The sequence below is a fragment of the Schistocerca serialis genome, chromosome 3, assembly GCF_023864345.2.
Source record: "Schistocerca serialis cubense isolate TAMUIC-IGC-003099 chromosome 3, iqSchSeri2.2, whole genome shotgun sequence".
In the NCBI taxonomy this organism is placed as follows: Eukaryota; Metazoa; Arthropoda; class Insecta; order Orthoptera; family Acrididae; genus Schistocerca; species Schistocerca serialis.
The window spans coordinates 421,633,140-421,656,640 of record NC_064640.1 but is presented as its reverse complement, the minus strand read 5'-3'; the positions used below and the strand labels follow the sequence as shown (position 1 = coordinate 421,656,640).

Below are 23,501 nucleotides of genomic sequence, written 5' to 3'. Positions count from 1 at the left end.
AAATCATCCACATATAAAGTAACTTCATTCAAAAGGTCTCTGCCCAGTACGGTATCTAATGCCGATATGAAAACACTACCACATATTTTCAACCCAAATGGCATGACGGAAAACTGGTAACTTCGGCCCAGAAAAACGAATGCAGTATATTTTCGAGATTCTTTCGATATTCTAGTTTGCCAATATGAACTACGCATATCCAAAGAAGTTAAGAAGCGGGCACCATAAAACTTTTGTACTAATTCTTCTAGGTTCTCCGGTCGCGTTTGTACAGGTATAATGATCTTATTGATCTCTCTGGGCCGGCCGGAGTGGCCGTGCGGTTCTAGGCGCTACAGTCTGGAACCGCGTGACCGCTACGGTCGCAGGTTCGAATCCTGCCTCGGGCATGGATGTGTGTGATGTCCTTAGGTTAGGTAGGTTTAAGCAGTTCTAAGTTCTAGGGGACTGATGACCACAGCAGTTAAGTCCCATAGTGCTCAGAACCATTTGAACCATTTTTTTGAATTTGATCTCTCTGGCATCCAACACCAATCTGATGTCACCATTGGGTTTAATTACCGCCACAAGAGGGTTACAATATTCGGAATCTGAGGGCTCAATAATACCCCATTCTAACATTTTATTGATTTGCTTTCTGACTACTTCTTTCTTTGTCCATGGGATAGAATAGGAAGTACGACAAAAGGGTTTATGTTCATACGTCTTTATATGGTATTCAAAGTCTTTTATTATACCCGGACGTTTACTAAAAATCGACTGATATGCTTCCAACAAGTAGTACAATTCGTCCCTTTGGATAACAGATAAATATTCTGATTCTAACACCTTTTCCTGCAATTACATTTTATTCATCATTTCTTCAGAACATTCAATAAGGCAGATATCATACACATTTTCATCATCAATACTGACATATTTTACCATTAGATTCATACACAATTGATTTGGAATTACTCGGCCCTTTCTCAGGGTGGCTGTCAAAACATTACCATTGGAATTAAATATACATTCACCTTTCTCTAAATTAATGATTGCACCGGTCTCACATAAAAAATCCAAACCCCAGATACATGGTACTGTCATTTTAGGAACAACCAGGAATGTACTTTATATTTGAGCCCCCTGTATTGTAATGTCGACACGTACCTGTTTCACAACTTTTTGCATTTTTGCGCTGAACGCGCCAGACACGGTACATCCTGTGATAGGATAAGTGGGCATTTTTACCCCTCGGCTTATCTGTTTTAAACAGTCCAGCGTCATGACACTAATAGTCGCTCCAGTATCAATTAATATTTCAACATCAACATTATTTATACTTGTTGGAATTATTGCCTGTAAAATTTGTCCGCATTTATTAGAAACTTCAGGTTTTTCTTCAATTAATTCATTCCTTATATCCTGATCATTATTGTACCTTAATACTCTCAGTTCAAATTGATGCCTGCCTTCCTTCTCCTTTCCAGTCATCCTAGGAAGGCATTTGGTGACTGGTATTAGTTTAATCTATCTCGTTGAGTCATCGATGGGGGTTCATGAACTTCCACAATCCGTACAGTATGATCCGAGTTATGGTATTCACCCCGTCGCACATTGGAGGCTCCTTCGCCCTTTGGTATAACTCCTTGTGCTGGATGAGGACTCGAGGCATTTGTTCCATCCTGTCGATGAACATTATGCTTAGAATTATCTTCCCAAGGTCGAATACAATTTGGTTCATCACTTGGGTACCTGTTACTCTTATTAATATCACTACTATGCACATTCGCGTCACCATATCGAGGTTTACCTCTAACACAGTAAGTATCTCTTCTATATTTATTATAATCATTGTTTTTATTGCAGCCATAGGACGAAGATTGTCCACGCTCCTGTGATGCGGGTTTGACCTGGTTTTCGGTATTATTATTATCATACGTTAAATTATTATTATTATAATTATTCGTATTACTATGAGTGTGAGTCGACATTTGATTACTACTCATTTGTCTTGCGTCTTCCATAATCATATCTATAGAGTCAATCACCGACAAGAATTGTTCTACATCGTGGTCAGGAACATTTATTAACTTTTCACGTATATTTATGGGCAACCTTCCCTTCAAAATTCTGATCACTTCTTTGTGAGAAATTGGATCACTCCAATAACGTGTCTTATTTATGTACTTTTCAAAATATTGCCTTAATGTACTCCTTTTACTGTTAAAATACTCAAGTTGATAAACTTCTTTTCTTAATTTCTCTTGTTTACTCGACGACCAGTATTTAGCCAAAAAAAGTTGTTCAAACTCAGCGCAAGTATGGCAACTTTCACTTACTTCGGCGGCCCATAATGCGGCTTCTCCGGTAATTTTGGATACTATAAACTGAAGTCGGTCGTGTTCTGACCAGCTACATGGAAATATTCTTTTGAAATTATTGATAAAGATTTTCGGATGCAGGTTGTTCTTTTCAGTGGAGAATGTTGGGAATTGTCTACTTTTAAAAATGCTGTTCTCCACCTTTAAAGAAGACAAATATCCTCGCTGACCAAAAGAATCATCATCTTTACCAACCGAATCATCAACTTCCCAATGCAAATTTTCACCACAATTGTACTTCGTATTATCATATTTGCGGTTGTTTTTCGACCTATTCTCCGAACGTTCGTCCTCTGTCAACAAATTTTGTGATGACTTTCGTTCTAACTCCGCCAATTTATGATTGGTTTCCTTTTGCCATTTAGGTAACTCATCAACTATTTTGTCTTTTATTTTCTGAATTTCGCTAGTGAAGAGCTTAATTAATTCATCATTTCTACTTAGGTGCGCATTGATATTTTCATTTGGCCGGGATCCAATAGTAGTCTTAACCTTGTCTACAATTTCATTTCCTTTTATTTCTATCCATTCAGATAGATCTTCGTCAAGTCTTTCAATTTGATCTACTAAATACTTGTCAATCCCCTTACGAGCATCGGACTCAAACTCGACTATTTGTTTCGAAAGCTCTTCTATCTGTGCGCTAGCATTGAAACAGCTGCTTTCACACTTAACCATCCTATTGGACAGGCCATCATAACTCTTCGAAACTACCTCATATTTCTTTTCTACGTCATGAAGTTTTCCCATTAAATTATTATATTGCCTTTCTAAGGTGTTAGAAAACTGCACATCTAGTTCTCCAAATTTCGCATTTAATTGAGTCTCCCAGTCCGCCTTTAATTCTTTCTTAGTATTTTCCAGTTTATAATCAAAGGTCTTCAGTTTGCTTTCCAAAGAATCCATTTTAACCTCTAATGAACCAAATTTGTCCTCAAATTTTTCATTTAACTTTTGATTGTCCTCTTTTAATTGCTTATTATCTTTTTCTAGTGAACCAAGTCTTCCATCCATTACACCCATTTGAGTGTTTATTGCTACCAGCATATCAAACATTTTTTGATTAATATTTCCATTTTGAGGATCAACTTGCTGATCTACTTCCGAAACCTCATGATCTTTATGTTCTCCCACGCTGCTTACCTACTTATCATTGTATTTGAATCTCCTAACGGCTCTAAATCAATAACTGTATTATTATCTGTACTTGTCTCCTGTCCCACATTGAGCTCATGGGATGCATCATCCATATCCTCTTCACTTTCCTCTCTCTCTCTACTCATTACTCTACTCAACTGCACATTATCATGTATTCTTTTCGTTCGTTTTGACATGTTTATTCACTACCACGACATACACTTATTTTCACTATGTATTTATATATATTTATCTACCAAAATCACAAGTCACAACTTCCTTTTTTTATAATTATACAGTTATTTTAATCATACCTGGTAGTATCGCTCACTTTTAGCGATTATTGAAGAATACCTCTTTCATTGGACAGACTCACTGGCTGCTACAATATTTTCCAACTCTAGGGTTCGTGAATCCGGATGACACTCGACTCGATGCAGCAATCCTCCTCGATCGAGCCGCACGTTGTGGCGCCACTTCTACCGTATCTTCCTTCGCCGTCGGCATTGTCGTTGTTACCGTGAGGCACCGTTATACCAAGAGGAAAGGCGCGTCGATCTTAGAGCATGAGATATGATGACCTTAAGCCACTGACAACACACAACGGTCACAGTAGCACCTGATTCCAGAATAGCTGCAGTAGTTAGGATCTACGAACTATCCCCTCTTGACCAGGTCCCCAAAACTTAACTCGTAACGAGATCCCTTCAAAGCAAATTGTCATAACGATCGTCTATAAAGGCTTCGTACAACGAGAAGAAATGTTACAGTTTATGGAATAATAACAGATACGACCAAACTGTCTTGTCTCTTCTGCTTTATTTAACATAACTTCGTTCACAGTTTCATTTCGCATTCACCACTCATTCACCGAAACCCTTTGATGAACAGTTTTGGTTGCTTGACATCAACAGTCAATGATAATGATATAGCTTTTCTCCTTTTTATAAATTGAAGCCCGCTCTCCGCGATATAATTAAAAAAAAAAAAAAAACGGTCTCAATACTGCGTCCCTCGTGAGATGCGAATAGACTTATCCCGGAATTGACCGCCCTGTAGGTGTATTCAATTAAATGACCACACTTCGCTATCCGTGATTTCGTGTAACTAAATGTCCATTTTTTAGTCTGATAATACACCGTAGCTATTTAAAACTCGCCCCTATATTTTTCACAACGCACAATTAGCACTTCTTTACTTGTTTTTTTTTTAAGAGTAAACGGAAAAAAAGACGCCGTATCATCGGCTTAGTCGATATAAAGCAAAACACCTTAATATGCCCAATTTTACCTCTTCTTATAGGATCGGCTACCTTACTCATTAATTTACTACATATTATTTCCAATAACACTAAACAGGTATCGCCGTTATATTTTAATTGTATTCAAAAGCATGTTACTACTATTATGACCGACCAAATCGTAACAAATCGCGCGGCCTGCGTTAACAACGATAACTTTACGCTATTCAAGTTCCGTTACAGCTATCTTGACTCGGAATGTTACACTGGCTCTCATGCCTTGCTCAGTTGGAAGCCCATATCCCTGTTGATTAAATTATTGGCCACACGGATTTCATTTGCTTCTTTGAAAATGGAGTCTCCAAATTTATCAGTGGTAGCCCGGATTTTAGTTTGCTGGTAATTCATTTTATGTCCACTTTCATTGCAGTGTTCTGCTAGTGCAGACCTGTTGGGCTGCAGTAAGCGGGTTTGGCGCTGTTGTTCCGTGCATTGATCTTCGATTGTGCAGATAATTTGGCCAATACAAGTTTTCCGGTATTCACACGGTATTTGGTACACCCCCGCTCTTTTTAGATCCAGGTCGTCTTTCAGAGACCCTTATAAAGCTCGTATGTTGAATGTCGGGCGGCAAACTGGCGTTATGTTGTGTTTCCGCAGTATTCCGCCAATTTTTGAAGATACATTGCTAGCAAACAGCATGAAAGCCGTCATCTTATCGTCTTATGCCCTGATTTCGGCCTCCGTGTCGTTCTTGGAGCTCTTGCGTCGCAGAGCCGTCCGAATCTTCGGTTGCTGTGCCCATTCTTGTGGAAGGCAGATTCCAGGTAACGCAGCTCTACCGTCAGACTTTGTTCGTCTGAAATGGAGTATGCCTTGTGTACTAGAGTGCTGAGTTAGCTGTTCTCCTCTGAGGGATGGTGGCAGCTGGAGGCATGGAGATATAAATCTGTACTCGTTGTCTTACGATATACACTGTGGGCAAGCGAGCCATCGGGCCTACTCCGAACTATTACGCCGAGGAAAGGAAATTTGCCATCTTTCTCTATTTCCATGGTAAACTGGATGTTTGTATGGATGGAATTTAGATGTTCTAAGAATTACTGTAGTTTTTCTCGTCCACGTGGCAGAAGAAAAAAGTGTCGCCAACATATCACAAAAATTTGTTACAGCTAGCGAGAGGCGACTGCCCATGACTACGCCATAGTTCGCTCATAGTATTGTCGACTGGAAATAAATAGGATGATGTCAGAATGTGTCTATAAAACAGTGTCAGCTTAAGACTGAGCTGCGTTACCTGGTATCTGCCTTCCACGAGAATGGGCACAGCAACCGAAGATTCGGACGGCTCTGCGACGCAAGAGCTCCAAGAACGACACGGAGGCTGAAATCAGGGCATAAGACGATAAGTTTTATGGAGTCTTCCACGCGGACTCGAGTGAAAAGTGTGACGACATCAAAGCCGACCATAATGTCAGAGTCCTGCAGCCTTAGCTCCTTGTGCTGACCGATGAAATCACTCGAGTTTCGTATGTGATGTGTACACTTGCCAACGTGACGGCCCACAGGTAAGGCAGATGCTTCAGCGGGGAATGTGTTGGTGCCCCAGAGTTGCTCACTATTGGTCGAATGCCTTCTTTGTAAGTCTTTGGCAGGCCAATCTAGATGGTACAGCAATGCACTGGCGAAATCATTTGGCGACGTCGTCATGGAGTGCCCCGTTTTTTAATATAGGGGAAGAGCTTTGCTGCACTTACTTGGATCTGCTGCTATTTTCCGGTACGCTGGATCGTCCAGAAGCTTTCGCATCTTCCGCTTATAGTCCTTGTGTTGGAGAAGAACCGTGGCATTGGTCTTATCGGCGTTCAGAATAAAGACACTACGACTATCAAAATTGTATCACTAAACCGTCGAAGTATTCGTAATAAAGTTTCCGAATTTTCTGCCCTTCAGGATAGTTCTCATTCTCAAATTATTCTTTGGGCAAAGAGGTGGCTGAAGCCCGAAGTTGAAAGCTCTGAGACATTTAGCGAGTCGTGGAACGGATATGGGAAAGACAAATTAGAGGCCATAGGAGGGAGAGTGTTCATTGCAGTTGACAAAAGTATTGGCTCTATTGAGATCACGTATAACAGGTGTAGATGAAGCCAAGTTAATTGTTGGACGTTTTTACCGGACACCCGATTCTGCTGTGACAGTTCTAGAGTCATTCGAATAAAGTCTACGGTCAATAGCGCGTAAATACCCAGGTCATGCAGTGCTAGTTGGAGACGACTTTAACCTGCCGAGTATAGACTGGAATGTTTATAGATTCATTGCTGGAGGTACAGACAGACAGTCATGTGAGATACTTTTGAACACGTTTTCTGAAAATTGTCTTGAGCGTATAGCTCGGCAGCCCACACACAATGGATATATCTCAGACCTTGTAGGTACGAAATGGGCCGGACCTTATGGACAATGTCAGTATAGAAACGGGGAATAGCGATCGTGACGTCGTTATAGCAACTGTGATTATGAAAGTTAATAAATCAGTTAAGAAAGCAAGGAGAGTGTTTCCGCTAGATAGAGCAGATAAGTAGTTATTAGCATCTTACTTAGACAGTGAATTGGCATCACTTAGTTCAGTAAGATGGATCTGGGGAAATTATGGGCAAAATTTAAGGAGATTGTAAATCGTGGAGTGGAGAGTTATGTGCCTAGTAAGTGAATAATGGATGGAAAAGACCCACCATGGTTTAATAGCGAAATTCGGCAGATGCTGATGAAGCAGAGGCTGTTGCATTCTCGGTTCAGAAGGGAACGCACAAATGACGACAGGTGAAGGTTAGTAGAGGTTCGTATGTTTGTGCAAAGATCTACGCGCGAAGCATGCAGTAACTACCACCTTCACACCTTAGCAAAAAATCTGGCAGAGAACCCGAGAAAATCCTGGTCGTACGTAAAATCGCTAAGCTGGTCTACGGCTTCCATTCAGTCCCTTGTTGACCAAGTCTGGTGTGGCAGCTGAAGACAGCAGAACGGAAGCCGAAGTTTTAAATTTCACGTTCAAGAAATCGTTCACACAGAAGAATCGTACAAACATATCGTCATTTGATTATCGGACAGACTCCCGCATGGACGACATAGTAGTAAGCATACCTAGCGTAGAGAAGCAACTGAAAGCTTTGAAAACAACTAATTCTTCAGGTCCGGATGGAATCCCAGTTCGATTTTGTAAAGAGTACTCTACGGTGTTAGCCCCTTACCTGGCTTCAATTTATTGTGAATCCCTCGCCCAGCACAAAGTCGCAAGCGACCGAAAAAGAGTGAAGGTGACTCCAGTATACAGGGTGTTACAAAAAGGTACGGCAAAACTTTCAGGAAACATTCCTCACACACAAATAAAGAAAAGATGTTATGTGAACATGTGTCCGGAAACGCTTAATTTTCATGTTAGAGCTCATTTTAGTTTCGTCAGTATGTACTGTACTTCCTCGATTCACCGCCAGTTGGCCCAATTGAAGGAAGGTAATGTTGACTTCGGTGCTTGTGTTGACATGCGACTCATTGCTCTACAGTACTAGCATTAAGCACATCAGTACGTAGCATTAACAGGTTAGTGTTCATCACGAACGTGGTTTTGCAGTCAGTGCAATGTTTACAAACGCGGAGTTGGCAGATGCCCATTTGATGCACGGATTAGCATGGGGCAATAGCCGTGGCGCGGTACGTTTGTATCGAGACAGATTTCCAGAACGAAGGTGTCCCGACAGGAAGACGTTCGAAGCAATTGATCGGCGTCTTAGGGAGCACGGAACATTCCAGCCTATGACTCGCGACTAGGGAAGACCTAGAACGACGAGGACACCTACAATGAACGAGGCAATTCTTCGTGCAGTTGACGATAACCCTAATGTCAGCGCCAGAGAAGTTGCTGCTGTACAAAGTAACGTTGACCACGTCACTGTATGGCAGGGCTTAACAACTGGCCGGTTTTGAGCGCGAGTACTCGCGTCTGCTCAGGCACGTGCTCGCGAGCAGGTGCAAGGTCGCGGAGTAGGGAGGGAGGGGAGGGAGGGGAAATGCGCGCGCACGTTTGAATAGGGCCGCTGCGTGCCTATTGAATTCGCGCCGACTGTGTAACGTTTAAAGCACTACGATCAGCTCTAACAGCCATTGCGCTGGTTAAGAATCATGTCAAGTCGCCATTGTGTAACCCCAACCATGCTTTCGCAGTTCAACCCCCATTGGGAGGAATTGTATCTGTTCACAGAAAAAGATGGTGTTGCAAAATGTTTAGTATGTCACAAAACGCTGAATTCTTTCAGGAAATTTAATTTGCAGCGACATTATATGTCGTACCACGCGAAAGACTACGGAAGTGGAAAATGTGATGGACCAGATCGTGCACAGGAAGTTATTAAACTTAAATGGAAGCTATCCGAAGAAGATCTGAACGACGAAGAAAAATCAACTGAGGCAGCTCTCAGAGTGGGTTACAAAATTGCTTTGCTTCTAGCAAAATCCCTGCGCCCCTACACTGATGGCGATTTAATAAAAGAATGTTTGGTAGTTGCAGCAGAACATTTGTGTCCATCTCAAGTTGAACAGTTTCGGATTGTGCCACTATCTAACATGACCATTATGCGTCGCATACAGGACATGGCAGACGACGTCCAGAGCCAGCTTGCAAATATCTGTAAAGATTTTATAGCCTATTCTCTAGCTCTAGACGAAAGTGTTGATATCACTGGAACAGCGCAGCTTGCCATCTTTATTAGAGGTGTTAATAGAGATCTTCAGGTGAGGGAGGAGCTCTTCGATGTAGTAGCCATGAAGAACACTACAACTGGAGGTGATATTTTAAGTAGTGTTGAAGAAAATGTTGAAAATATAGGATTGTCGTGGATTTCGTTAGTTTCAGTGTCTACAAACGGTGCACCAGCGATGACAGAGAAAATATCTGGTTTCGTTTCGCTGTTGAAGGAGAAAATGCAAAAACTGACCATGCCAAATGCAGGGAAAAAATCAGGTTTCGTTGCGCTGTCGAAGGAGAAAATGCAAAAACTGACTGTGCTGAATGTAATAAGGGGCGTTCACTGTGTGATCCACCAGGAAAACTTATGTGCAAAGAGTATCACTCTAAAAAATGTGGTGGTTGTTGTTGTTCGTACAACCAATTATATAAGGAAGCATGGGCTACAACACAGGCAATTTAAAAGCTTTCTTGAGGGTGTAGAAAGCCAGTATGGTAGCCTACCTTATTACAGCGAGGTCCGCTGGCTTAGTCGTGGCGAATTATTAAATCGATTTTTTTGCCTATTAGATGAGATAAATGTGTTCATGGAAATAAATAACATGTGTGTTCCTGAATTGAAAGAGCCTTCATGGAAATGTGATCTCGAGTTCTTAGCAGATTTAACTAGCCATCTGAATGCTTTGAACATTTCACTGCAAGGTAAGGATCTGCTAATTATTCATTTCATAGATTGAATACGAGCTTTTAAAATGAAATTGACACTTTGTGTAAGTCAGCTGGAAACAGGAAATCTAGCTCATTTTCCTAAATTATCATCCATGAAAGATGTTCACAAAGACTGTGAACGTCATTCACATAGTTTAGTTGCCTTTAAGGAAGAATTTCATCAACACTTTCAAGATCTGACAGCACTAGACAGAGATTTTGATCTGTTCGCCTCTCCATATTCAGCGAATATTGAAAACATTCGTCCTGAGCTGCAACTAGAAATTATTGACCTGCAGTGTGACAGAGAATAGAGACAAATTTCAGAACAAGAAACACATTTTGTAATTCTACAGACACTTCCCTCAGGATAGATTTCCTCGTTTGCACAAACTGGCGGCAACAATAATATCATTGTTCGGTTCCACGTATGTTTGTGAACAACTGTTCTCTGCAATGAAATGTAACAAGACGCACCTCAGAAACGCATTGTCTGATCGAAATTTAAACTGCACGCTGCGCCTACAATGCACAAGAACAATTACTCCGAACATAAACGCAATTGTAAAGGACAAAAAGTACAAGATAACCGAGAATACCACACTTCAGTGACATCTTTTATTGTGTACCAGTTCACAAATTAATACAAATGTAGAGGCATACACTAAGCTAATAAAATTATGTGGCACGTGTTCATTCTCCTTTATTTGTTTCATTTGTCGCAGTAATAATTCGTGAGTGATATCCCTGCAGGTGGCCGCGGATTTACATTGACTGGCGGCAGCTGTTGTGTGCCCCACGTGACTCTCCCCACTTTCCGCTCTGGTCCGGTAGTGGGGGTAGCGTGCTTGCTCTGCTCCGTGCTCGTGCCTTGCTGCTCACAGCTTGCTCCGCGAGCACGTATGTTGTGAAGCCCTGCTGTATGGAGAGTGCTACGGGAGAACCGGTTGTTTCCGTACCATGTACAGCGTGTGCAGGCACTATCAGCAGCTGATTGGCCTCCACTGGTACACTTCTGCGAATGGTTCATCCAACAATGTGTCAATCCTCATTTCAGTGCAAATGATCTCTTTACAGATGAGGCTTCATTCCAACGTGATCAAATTGTAAATTTTAACAATCAACATGTGTAGGCTGACGAGAATCCGCACGCAATTGTGCAATCACGTCATCAACACAGATTTTCTGTGAACGTTTGGGCAGCCATTGTTGGTGATGTCTTGATTGGGCCCCATGTTCTTCCACCTACGCTCAATGGAGCACGTTATCATGATTTCATACGGGATACTCTACCTGTGCTGCTAGAACACGTGCCTTTACAAGTACGACACAACATGTGGTTCATGCACGATGGAGCTCCTGCACATTTCAGTCGAAGTGTTCGTACGCTTCTCAACAACAGATTCAGTGACCGATGGATTGGTAGAGGCGGACCAATTCCATGGCCTCCACGCTCTCCTGACCTCAACCCTCTTGACTTTTGTTTATGGGGGCATTTGAAAGCTCTTGTCTACGCAACCCCGGTACCAAATGTAGAGACTCTTCATGCTCGTATAGTGGACGGCTGTGATACAATACACCATTCTCCAGGGCTGCATCAGCGCATCAGGGATTCCATGTGACAGAGGGTGGATGCATGTCTCCTCGCTAATGGAGGACATTTTGAACATTTCCTGTAACAAAGTGTTTGAAGTCACACTGGTACGTTCTGTTGCTGTGTGTTTCCATTCCATGATTAATATGATTTGAAGAGAAGTAATAAAATGAGCTCTAACATGGAAAGTAAGCATTTCTGGACACATGTCAACATAACATATTTTCTTTCTTTGTGTGTGAGGAATGTTTCCCGAAAGTTTGGCCGTACCTTTTTTTAACACCCTGTATAAGAATGGCAAAAGAACGGACCAGCAAAATTACAGACCGATATTCCTAACTTATGTTTGCTGCAGAATCCTTGAACGTATGTTCAGTTCGAATATAATAAACTTTCTTGAAAGTGAGAAGCTTATGTCCGTGAATCAACATGGTTTTAGAAAGCGTCGCTCTTGCGAAACTCAGCTTGTCCTTTTCTCACATAATGTACTGAGAACTATGGATGAAGGGGAACAGGCAGATCCCATATTTCTAAATTTCTGGAAAGCATTTGACACGGTACCCCACTGCAGGTTGTTAACGAAGGTACTAGCATACGGAATAAGTGTTCACAGACATGAGAATGGCTCGAAGACTTCGACGGCGAGTGTTCACCAGAGACAAGGGTTTCGTCAGGAGTGCCCCAGGGAAGATTGAAAGGACCGCTGTTGTTCTCTATACACATAAATGATTTGACGGGCAGGGTGGGGAGCAATCCGCGGTTGTTTGCTTGTGATGCCGAGGTGTACGATAAAGTGTAAAAGTTGAGTGACTGTGATAAGATAGAAGACGACTTAGACAAAATTTTCAGTTGGTGTGATGAATGGTAGGTAGCCCTGTATGTGGAAAAATGTAAGTTAATACAGATAGGCAGGAAGATAAACCTGCTTGACACAGTCATTTAAATATCAGGGCGTAACATTGCAAAGCGATATGAGGTGGAACGAGCATGTGAGAACTGTGATAGGGAAGGCAAATGATCGACTTCTGTTTACTGGTAGAATTTTAGGAAACAGTGGTTCACCTGTAAAGAAGATCGCATATAGGACGCCGGTGCGGCCTATTCGTGTGTACTGCTCGAGAGTTGCTGATCCGTTCCAGGTCTGATTGATGGAAGACGTCGAAGCAATCCAGAGGTGGGGTCCTTGATTCGTTACCGGTAGGTTCGAAGAACACGTATGTGTTACGGAGATGTTTCCGGAACTCAGATGGGAATCCCTGGAGAGAAGGCAACGTTCTTTTCAAGAAAGGTACTACCCGCGACGCACCGTAAGGTGGCTTGCAGAGTATCTTTGTAGATTCAGATGTAGATGTACGTGGGCTGGAAGGGCAACGAAACTTTGTCTTCGCTGAGAATGCGAAATGCTGTCCTTTCTGCTTTCGAGATGTTGCTTCGTGATGGAATCGAGTTGAAGGGAATTCAGCAGGTTTCCCGACGAATTTCCTCTGTGACATTGCTTGGTACTCCTCAGATAGCCTGCTTCACAGGATTACAATCGCAGTCGTTGGAAGACATGAGGGTGCCGGCGCAAAGATCAGCGTCGTGCAGTTGTTTTCCCGTGAGACTGACCACGGCGCGTCTGCTGGCTGCAGCTTACTGCGACTACTTAATTGGAAATCGAGAAGACTTGGCGATTTGTCTCTCGTTTGATTTCTTGTACGTCCAATCCGACTAGTTCCAGGTGGTTCCGTCGGTCCATTCCCACGAATCTGCAGAGAGTAGAGAGGATAATCAACGAAAATTTCACCCCTGAGCTGACACAGCTTTATAGACGCGTTCCGACGTCTATGAGCAGACTGATGGCGTAGCCATAGACAGCCCCCTCTCACGAGTTTTAGCCAAACTAGTCATGGAGTACTTTGAGGACAGAATATTGGAAACCGCCGGACTAAAACCTGTTTTTTTCTTTCATTATGTCGACGACACTTTTGTCTTCTGGCTACATGGCCTAGAATGACTGCAGAAATTCTTAAAGCATCTGAGTTTCAGCCATACAAACATCCACTTTACTATGGAAATAAAAAATGATGTCAAACTTCCTTTTCTCGATGTCTTAATTCAGCACAGGTCTCACGGCTTACTTGCCCGCAGTGTATACTGTAAGTCAACACATACGGATTTATATCTTCGTGCCTCCAGCAGCCACCATCCGTCGGAGAGGAACAGCATGCTCAGCACTCCTGTACACAGGACGTACGGCACTTCAGACGAGCGAAATCTGACGCTAGAGCTGCGGTATCTGGAATTCGTCTTCCACGAGAATGGATACAGCAACCAACAAATTTGGACGGCCCTGCGACGTAATAGCCCCGAAGGCCGAAATGATGGCGTAAGACGACAAGATGGCCGCTTTCATACCGTTTGCTGGCAATTCATCGTTAGACTAGAGCGAAAAAACAACGTAACGCCAGTTTGCCACCCGACAGTCAAAATATGAGCTTTATTGGGAACAGTAAAAGTCGACCTAGGTCTCAAAAAGGGGGGGGGGGGGGGGTTCTACCAAGTTCCGCGTGAATGCAGGAAAACTTATACTGAACGAACTACACGGAAATCAAAGATCGATGTTCAGAATATGAGTGCCGTACCCGCTTATTTCACCACAAGAAGTCAGCAATAGCAGAACACTGCACTGTAAATGGACATAGAATGAATTACCAGCAGACGAAAGTCCTGGATTCTACCGATAAATCTGTGTGACTGATAATTAAATCAACAGGGGCATGGGCTTCCAGCTGGGCAAGATGTGACAGCCAATACTGATGTCCATCAAAGCAGAACGTGACTTCCGGACGCGAGATGCGACAGGGACGGTGGGTGGAAGGCAAATGAGAATCTACCCCCACTACTGCAGCCGCAATCCGTCCCTCCCCCCTCGGCAACCAATTCCAAGTGAGGTGGTGTGGTGGTGGTGGTTAGCACACTGGACTCGCAATCAGGGGGACGATGGTTCAAACCTGTGCCTGGCCATCCTGATTTACTGCAAGCAGCCACCATCTAGTGCCCCAATTGAGCAGCAGTTGAAGGAGTGCAGCTGGTAGTACCCAGTCTGACAAATCTCAGAGCAGGCTGAACATCTTGGACCTTATTGCTGCTGACTTTGATACTAACCTAGTGATATTATTGCATTAGTATACACATCATTAAAATGGGTGAACTGGCATCTAAACACATTAAATTAAATGTAATCAATGAACTTGAATGGTTTCAAGTTTTTCTGCAGTTAGGTGTCGAATACAAATAGATCTGGTAACTAATCGAGTTGTGTTTAAGGAGCGTATTTTCGTATAGATTACGGAGTTCGTATAATTAACCAACCTCTTATAATCAATTTTGGGTAGTCTGTAAGTTTCTATTGCGAAAAGTAGGCGAAGAAAAACAAATGAATCTCAATACAAGGAGTGCAAGTTTAATGCCATCCAAAACGAGTGATGATTGGTCTCGACTAATGTCACTGATAAACTGTTTAAGAAAGTTTGAGACTCCAGCTGAGTACTGAAAGAAACAGTTAAACTGTGTGTTAATGTCAATGAAAATGAAGTATTTTATGCAGGACTACACACGAAACTACCAAAAGTAAGAGCAGATAAACAGGCAGTGACAAACGACACAGCCTGCCTCAAGTGGTCAATTCTAACAGGTTTATATCCTCTGAACAACCATACACACATGTGTATAAATAGATTCCATATGTAACCAAATTAAACTTTGCCAACATACTGTCTCCAACAGAGCTCAGCCATATGCCGATATACGATAAACAGAATGAAAACATCCCTCTGAAGATCTGTGGTATCCAATACTCAGATTATGAATGGATGACTGTATAAGACAAGCGAGATGAGAAAGAATTTCACTACATATTACCAATTACTGTCCAAGAAACCTGTAAATGTATTAATGTTGCCGATCAGTAATACAGATACATACAAATTCTATTGCATACAAAACCTTTTCAGGCTAGCAAGTAGTAGCATTACTGGTCATTAGCATTCAGTTGTAATGTGTAAACGCTGTCTGTGGTAGTTTCATTCCAGTGATGAGTTAGATGCACATTTAGTTTACTGCATACAGTGTAAACGAGCCAATAGTGTCATGCCTTGTGGCAAGAACGAATTTATAAAATTTACCAAGTTTATCAACAAACTGAAGCTGCCATTTGCAGTTTATGCTAATATGGAATGCATGTTAGAACCACTTGTTACTTGTAGTTCTATCAGTGACTCAGGCTGGTATTCTGAACAGATACATCTGTACACATTGTTCAGCCTGGCTGAACCTATGACGAAGCATATTCCGAGTTTAAATCATACAGAGGCAGCGACTGCACGAAGTGGTTCATTGGACAGCTGTATGAGATACATCTGCACACATTGTTCAGCCTGGCTGAACATATGACTAAGGATTTTCCGAGTTTAGATTGTACAAAGGCAGCGACTGCACGGATTGGTTCATTGGACAGCTGTATCCAGTTGTGAGAGTGTAAATGACCTTTAATTTCAAAATAAAAGAAATGATAATAAGCAGAGAAAAGAATCAGTATTTCGCCTTGATAGAAGTTTGCCATATGTGGAGGGAATTGTTTGAGGAAAGTGATGTCAAATATAGAGACCACTGTCATTTCACCAGTGCATACCAAAGTGCAGTACACCCAGTTGTGATGTGCACTGCAGGTCTCAATATACAGTGCCCCTCAAATTCCGTAATCTGCGTAATTGCAACAGGCATCATACATGATACATCGCCAGATACCTAGTGGGTACAAATAACAGAAGATGAAAACGAAGTTAAACTAAATCCAGATTGTGTTTCTCTTCTGCTATCTAATATGAAAAAAGTTAATAATTTATGAACTGTATTTCAGTAGTGCACCAAGAGAAGGTATGCAATATAATTTTCAGATTTATTGATTCACTAAATTTCTTAAAGTACTGCCATGAAAAGTGTGCATCTTATCTGGAATCCTGTGAACTCATGATAATGAGGAGATATTTTCCCAATGATCACGAGTTTACTTCTGTTAAATAGAAAGGTATTTTTTTGTAAGAATATACAAGCAAAGAATCGTTTCTGCTAGAAGATCGTCTGCCATCAATAGAAAAGTTTAAAAGTTTATTGAAAGAGAAAACAATAACAGAAGGCGACTGCCAAAGAGTTTACAAACATGTGTAATGTATTTCAGTGTAAAACACTTGGAAACTGTTCTGATTTATATTTGAAAATTTCGGATCTACTTGTTGCTGATGATATCGAAAAATTTCACAATCTATATCTTAAAATGTATGAATTGTGTTATGTGCATTACATTACTTCATATGGCTTGGCATGGGATGTTGAAAATTACTAAAGCACAATTGCAGCTTATTACCAATACTGAACAATTCCAATTTGTTGAAAGAGGCATTAGGGGCAATACTGTCTATTGTTCCTGCACACATCCATAGCCAACAACAGATTCATGACCATTTGTGATAGCAAAAGTGACATATCTTACATTGTATATCAGGATGTGAATAGCCTTTACATATGATCGATGTTACAATATCTTACCCTTGATTCGTATTTGCTCTTATGGCCAGAAAATAATGTCATCACCATTTGATAGTAAGTAACCTAAGAAATTATTTTGAACCTTGTATAAAAAGAAAAATTTTGTTTTTCACTATAGGAATCTGAAATAATGTTAACATCATAAATTAGTTTTAAAAGAGATTCATCAAATTTTATGATTTAGACAAGCTTCTTGAATGGAGCCATACACTGAGATTAGTGCACAAAAACATATGAGAGCAAGCAATGATTTTGAGAGAATTTTTTTAAACTGATGAGTGACAGTTTATTTGGAAAACCCATGCAATACGTGCAAAAGCTATGGAACATAAGACTAGTGACATCCTGGGAAGTTTGATAAGGAGGACCTGCATTAATTACCAAACCTAATTTTCTAAGGGGTATTATTTTTTGAAGAAAATTTGTTGGACATTTAACTGAATAGTCTTCTTGCAGTATTTGATAAACCGATTGCAGTAGGAATGGCTATTTTGTATATTTTGACTATTCTTCTTATTCACTGTCATTATGGTTATACATTAAACAAAAAAGTGGTTTAATTAATGAACAACGATTTGACTGGTGGACCTATTACAGAATTTGTTTATTTATGAGCAGAAACGTATGTATTTGAGACTGAGTCTGGATGCCTAATTTGAAAGTTGAAACAACTGTGAAGTATGTAATTTAAGCAAAGCACCATGTTGTTTCTGCAAGTAAATTATCTGCACAAGGATGATATATGTTTTATTCTTCTTGATAAGGTGAATATATTGGCTTGGGGTCCCTACTCCACTGATAAATGATGAAGAAAAAGGTGATGAACGGTTTTATTATAAACAATGTAAATACATAGAAAATATAAAAAATTATATACGTGTGTGTTTGAAAAATTTAAACTGTAGGTTGTAGTTGTCAACGTTAACTGTAATAGTAATTGTAAATTGTATCTGTAATTGTAAATTGTAGCTTGAACGCACTACCAGCCTTGTAATGTATTTGAATCCATGCACTCATACGAAAACATTCCTTTCTGATTGGGTACATTAAATTTGTAATCGCCAAAAAAGTATGTTCTCATTGCCCTGAGTTACTTGAATTCAAGTATGATGTATACTTTTCTGTGAACCAGAAATTTAGATAATTTAGTTTGTCCACTTATGTTTGTGATCAAGAAATGTCAATCATACTTCCTCTGACAGTGAGTATGTGAAAAAATATAAAAACATGTAATGTAAAAACATTAAACAACTTCATCTAAGAATATTATTTGTTGTAATAGGCTATGCTGAATGGTGTATGTAAATGTGCACTGTCAAGCAAGTGTGTATCTAGCTTTTCTTTGTGAATGCAATCTTTTTTAAAATGAATTTGATATCAAAGTATTTTTCTTTGGAGTTTTTCCCACGCATACCATCTGTAACATATAATATTGTTTGTGCTTTATGCAGGAGAGATAGATTTAATTCAATAATAGTGCAGTTGACATGTGTCGTCTCTTAGTGGATGGCTGGGCTTGAAATGAGACATGTCCACCACAGACATGAGGAACTTTCTCTGCACCACACTGGCGCTCAAGGTCTCTCTCTCTTCCCTCATTCTCACTCCCTCACTCCCTCCCTCCCCTCCTCCCCCCCCTCTCTCTCTCTCTACCATCCAGCAAGTGCCTGCACTGAAGTGCATAACATGTTTCTGAGCTGTATGTGGGTGTGAATGGGTGTGTGTTACCAATGACGAAGCTAGTGTATTTATACATTTTCCCAGAATATTGAAGAAATATTGAGGCATGTGTATGTGTGTGTGTGTGTGTGTGTGTGTGTGTGTGTGTGTGTGTGTGTGTTATGTGTGCATACATATGTGTCAGCAATTCAAAGGCAAAACTTCTTTGAACAAGGTGCCACTTTCAGTGAAGCTTACATATTTTTTTCGACATGGAATATTGTATATCTTTGAACATGATGCCATTTTATTCAATATGTTTCAACACGTCACTACTTTTAAGCAATTCAATGGCTGACTGTCTCTTATTAATGCTCACTAAAATACTAATTTGTCATTTACTGCTTCATTTTAATGCCTGTAAAATGCTATGCTAAGACTGGCTGGATGGAGGGAGTGGAAAAGGAGGAGGAGGAGAGTGGCAGCATGATGATGTTATAGGAAAGGGGCATGACATGTCATGTCATGATGATGTCATTGATAAGTGTGATGCTGTGTTGAATAAGAGTGATTCTGTCACTGATAACGAGGGCGATGGGGCACATGACAGGCACATGTATATCCATTAGGATCTTCACCAAATGGTAAAAGGCCAAAGTGAGCAAAATACAGCATAACACAGTAGGCATCATGGTGAAGTGAGATACTTGTGTGTATGAATTTCCATAATTAAAATAGCCTAATTTTCCGTTTCAGATTTCTGATGATGAAGAAAACCTCCAAGATTCTTCACAAAATGTTTTTGGAGAAGCATCAAGTATAGATCACACTTCTCATGAGGAGTTTGCCACATGTGCTGCCACTAATGAAGAAGGAAGGTCGCGCAAACGAAAAGTTTCCCAGTCTGCTAAACAACAGAATATGAAAAGCAAGAAAAAAGAAGAACCAAGGCCCATGCAAGCGTACAGTACTTTGGATAGTGTGGGAAATATTCATTACGATGAATGCTCTACTTTTGGCGAACATATTACAACAAAGCTTCGAAAATTTGACGAGAGACGAAGAACAATTTTAATGCATAAGATAAATAATTTGATCTTCGAGGAAGAGATGTGCCTGTACTCACAGCACCATACATCAGATCCTGCATCTTTTTCTCTCACTGTCTCTCCTCATTGTAGTCCTGATCCACCACAGTTCTAACAGATTTCATGCCATTCATAGTTAATTATTCAACCTCTTCACACTATTCATCCTCACGCTCATTCATCTACTGTTTTTCATAGTCAGCAATGTCATGCCAAATTACATCATTTTTAACTCGCCAAACAATCACAATCAAATCTATTCATTCACTTCAACAATTGCAACCACTAGATACAACTGAATCCATAATTGTAACGTGCTGTTTAAATAGTTTTGTACCTTAAGTGTCTGCACTAATGTGTTAAAACTGTCCATTGATTGTTGAATATTTCAGTAACTACCCAGTATTTTTAGTAAAGGTGACGAATGAAAGTTTTTTGTGTTAGTATGAGTGTAATCTGAGGTATTCTTATTATGAAAATTTGTGTAACATGTAACAGAAACAAACCTACGAAATATGTTTGTAAATATTCGAGAGGAAGTGAATCGAATTGGTAAGGCAAACAAATTCATGGCCTATCTTCCAGCTGTCTTCTTCTTCTGTTTTCTATTATCTTCTGTCGATACATACATAAACTGTCCTGTGCCACACTGTATGTCAAAGCTAAGCTCAGAAACTTCTTAGGGATTTTGATCCAGTTTTGATTAATAGACTGTTACAGGTTTGTGTATACAATTTATAAATAACTGTTCCACACCACTGTTAAAACGATGCCATTGCCCGCTAACGGTACAGGTACTGCAATTCCAGAGAGCAGGGAAGCCTGACCAAAATCTCTGTTGGGCCTGGTGATGTCATGGTAAAGTAAAAGGTCGTGGCAGCAAATTGCAGGCTGACCACTGATGTTTTCTCAGCTCTTTAACATTGAATTCACCTCTCAATGATGTGGAGATTCGTCAGAAACAAAACGTTTGCATTCCACATTAAAATGGGTGGATAACTGGGTAGGGACATACAGGACACCAAAGTGACATCCACTTGAAAGACTTGCACCAGGCTATTCAACAAGATAAAATGATTACTAGCACAAGCTATACATTTATTATACATAGTGTATATTCACCTTCAATACATCTTATGAATTAACATCCCCTGCTGCCTCTTTCTGCCTGTATGTGAAGGCTACTCTCAGCAACTACTGCAGTGTGTTGACACTTGCACTGGACTGGATCTGTCAGCAAGTTCTCATAAGGCATGAATACTACCTGTTCGATATTTAAATGTCATTTGGACTGACATCTCATAGCAAAGATGGGAGATAAGCTACTGCCTCTCTGCAGCATATGTAAGCCTTCAATGTCCAGCTCATGTTGCTGGCACATTTAAGTAACTTGTATGAAAGTGATGATATTCAGTTACTTAACGTTGACTTATTCAGTTTTAATCATAACTCTATGTGCAGCTCTCACAAATGTATTGAAACAGAGTGTAAAGGTAAACTGTTAGTCCTCATTGTCTTCATATAAAAAAATTCCTAAATAAGGAGCTGTAGTTACTTGTTTCAAGTAATTACTAGTAGTGAAATCACATGTGTCCAAAGTATAAGGTATATAACAAATAGCTTTGCCTTCAGATAGACTGACAATAAGTAGGCATAAAAGACCGTTTTTAGTGCTATTTAGTGCAAAGTATAAATTTTTTAAAAATCAAAGAGAAACCACAAAAAAATCGCGAAATATCAAGAAAAAACACTATTTTGTCAAAAAGTTGATTTTAGTAATAAGATAGCCAAATAGAAACGTACAAAGAATAATCTTAATTTTTACAAACATTTTAACGGTTTTCTCAAACATTTTCATGATTTCTTGAAGCATTTTTACTATATTTTAAAATATTTACCAATAATTTAGAATTATCTTTGAAGATACTTCAGACATTCGCATCATTTGCCCAAATATGTTCCAAAGATTTTGCAAATATATTCTAAAAATTTCAAATAAGAATATAGATACAAAAGTTTCAAATCATTTTCTCATTTTCATGTCTTTTTCCTAGAATATGTTGATTATATTCCCAAAATGTTAATAAAATTTAAAACATTGTTTTAATATCTTAACAAGAGGTGAAATATAAAACACTAAAAATACTTCAAACTAAAAACTCTATAGTTTTAAATTCATGATAATGTCCTTGTTATTTCCTTCTTTATATCTCAGTTCAATATTTTTATCTTCAAACAATTGTAAACCCCATTCACCTATTAGTCTCAAGTATTTATTTGGTAATACAATTTCATACCAATTATTTAGTTCTATATAAATTTTTTCTCCATATCTTATGTACATATTACTGCATCCAGAAATATGACATAAAACATTATCTATCTCATTAACATTCTTAAATAATTTATTACTGTCTACATTATTGAGTTTTTAGACACAGACTCCATTTATATTGCAAAAAACTTAATTTAAAAATTGAAATATATTTATTATAGAAATATAGAAAAATGTTTAATATAAAAATGTAAGTTTTTTCATAGTGGAAAAATAAAAAATATTTTATCTTATTAAAGTTTCTTCAAAAAATCAAGACAGGAAATTGACAAACTTTCTAAGACATTGAATATGACTAATATTTGGGAGGAATTTAAATTTGCCAAAATTATTTTTGTTCAGGTAAGTAAGAAACAAAAAGAGAAGCAAATTCACAGTAATAATTGCAAATATTCTTTAAACCTTCTTAAATTACAGAACATTTGACAAGTATAAAAGATATGAATGCCACTGGCTATATTAAAGATACTTATGGAGATGATGTATATGATTTTGAAATTCTTTTACATGTAATGAAAGTTTCGTATATATTTAGGGAAGAAATCAGAAAGTGAAATTCTCTCTTTTATGACAGTAACAAATATCAGACGATTATCATAATTTACCAACAAAATAAGTTACCAAAAATGCTAAACCTTTATTTCTTTATATATTATTCTTAAAAGTTTCTTACTCAATAAGCAATAAATGTTTAATGTAAAAATGTATATAAAAATATTTTTCCTTATTAAAATTTATTTAATAACTGGACTAAAAAATCAAGATGCCGTCTGAAGACTGTTTTAGCTGTTGGAACAACGAAAAACCAAAACTAAAAATTTGGACAGTTGAAGAGATTATAGATCTGTATAATAATTTGGCTATCGATAAAAAACTGAATGTAAAAAATCCATCTTTGGTGATGAGGTTGAAGAATGCAATACAAAAAGATAACTTAAAAAAAGTAAAGTATTAAGAAAAATTAAACTTCTCAGATAATATTATATGTTGAGTATTATATGTTAAATTCTTTTTTCTATAGATAATTATGTAAAAAATGTATCAGCTGGTATT

General features: G+C 39.3%; 1 protein-coding gene across 1 annotated transcript in view; it reads left to right on the top strand.

Annotated features, from left to right (window-relative positions):
- The window catches only part of LOC126470299 (uncharacterized), a 67,173-nt gene extending 45,197 nt beyond the window's left edge, over window positions 1–21,976 (top strand). The window contains exon 3 of the mRNA XM_050098069.1: window positions 19,782–21,976. Coding sequence (XP_049954026.1) covers window positions 19,782–20,228 — 447 coding nt within the window. The 3' untranslated portion in view covers window positions 20,229–21,976. The remainder of the gene's footprint in view (window positions 1–19,781) is intronic.
- Window positions 21,977–23,501: the final 1,525 nt, after the last annotated feature.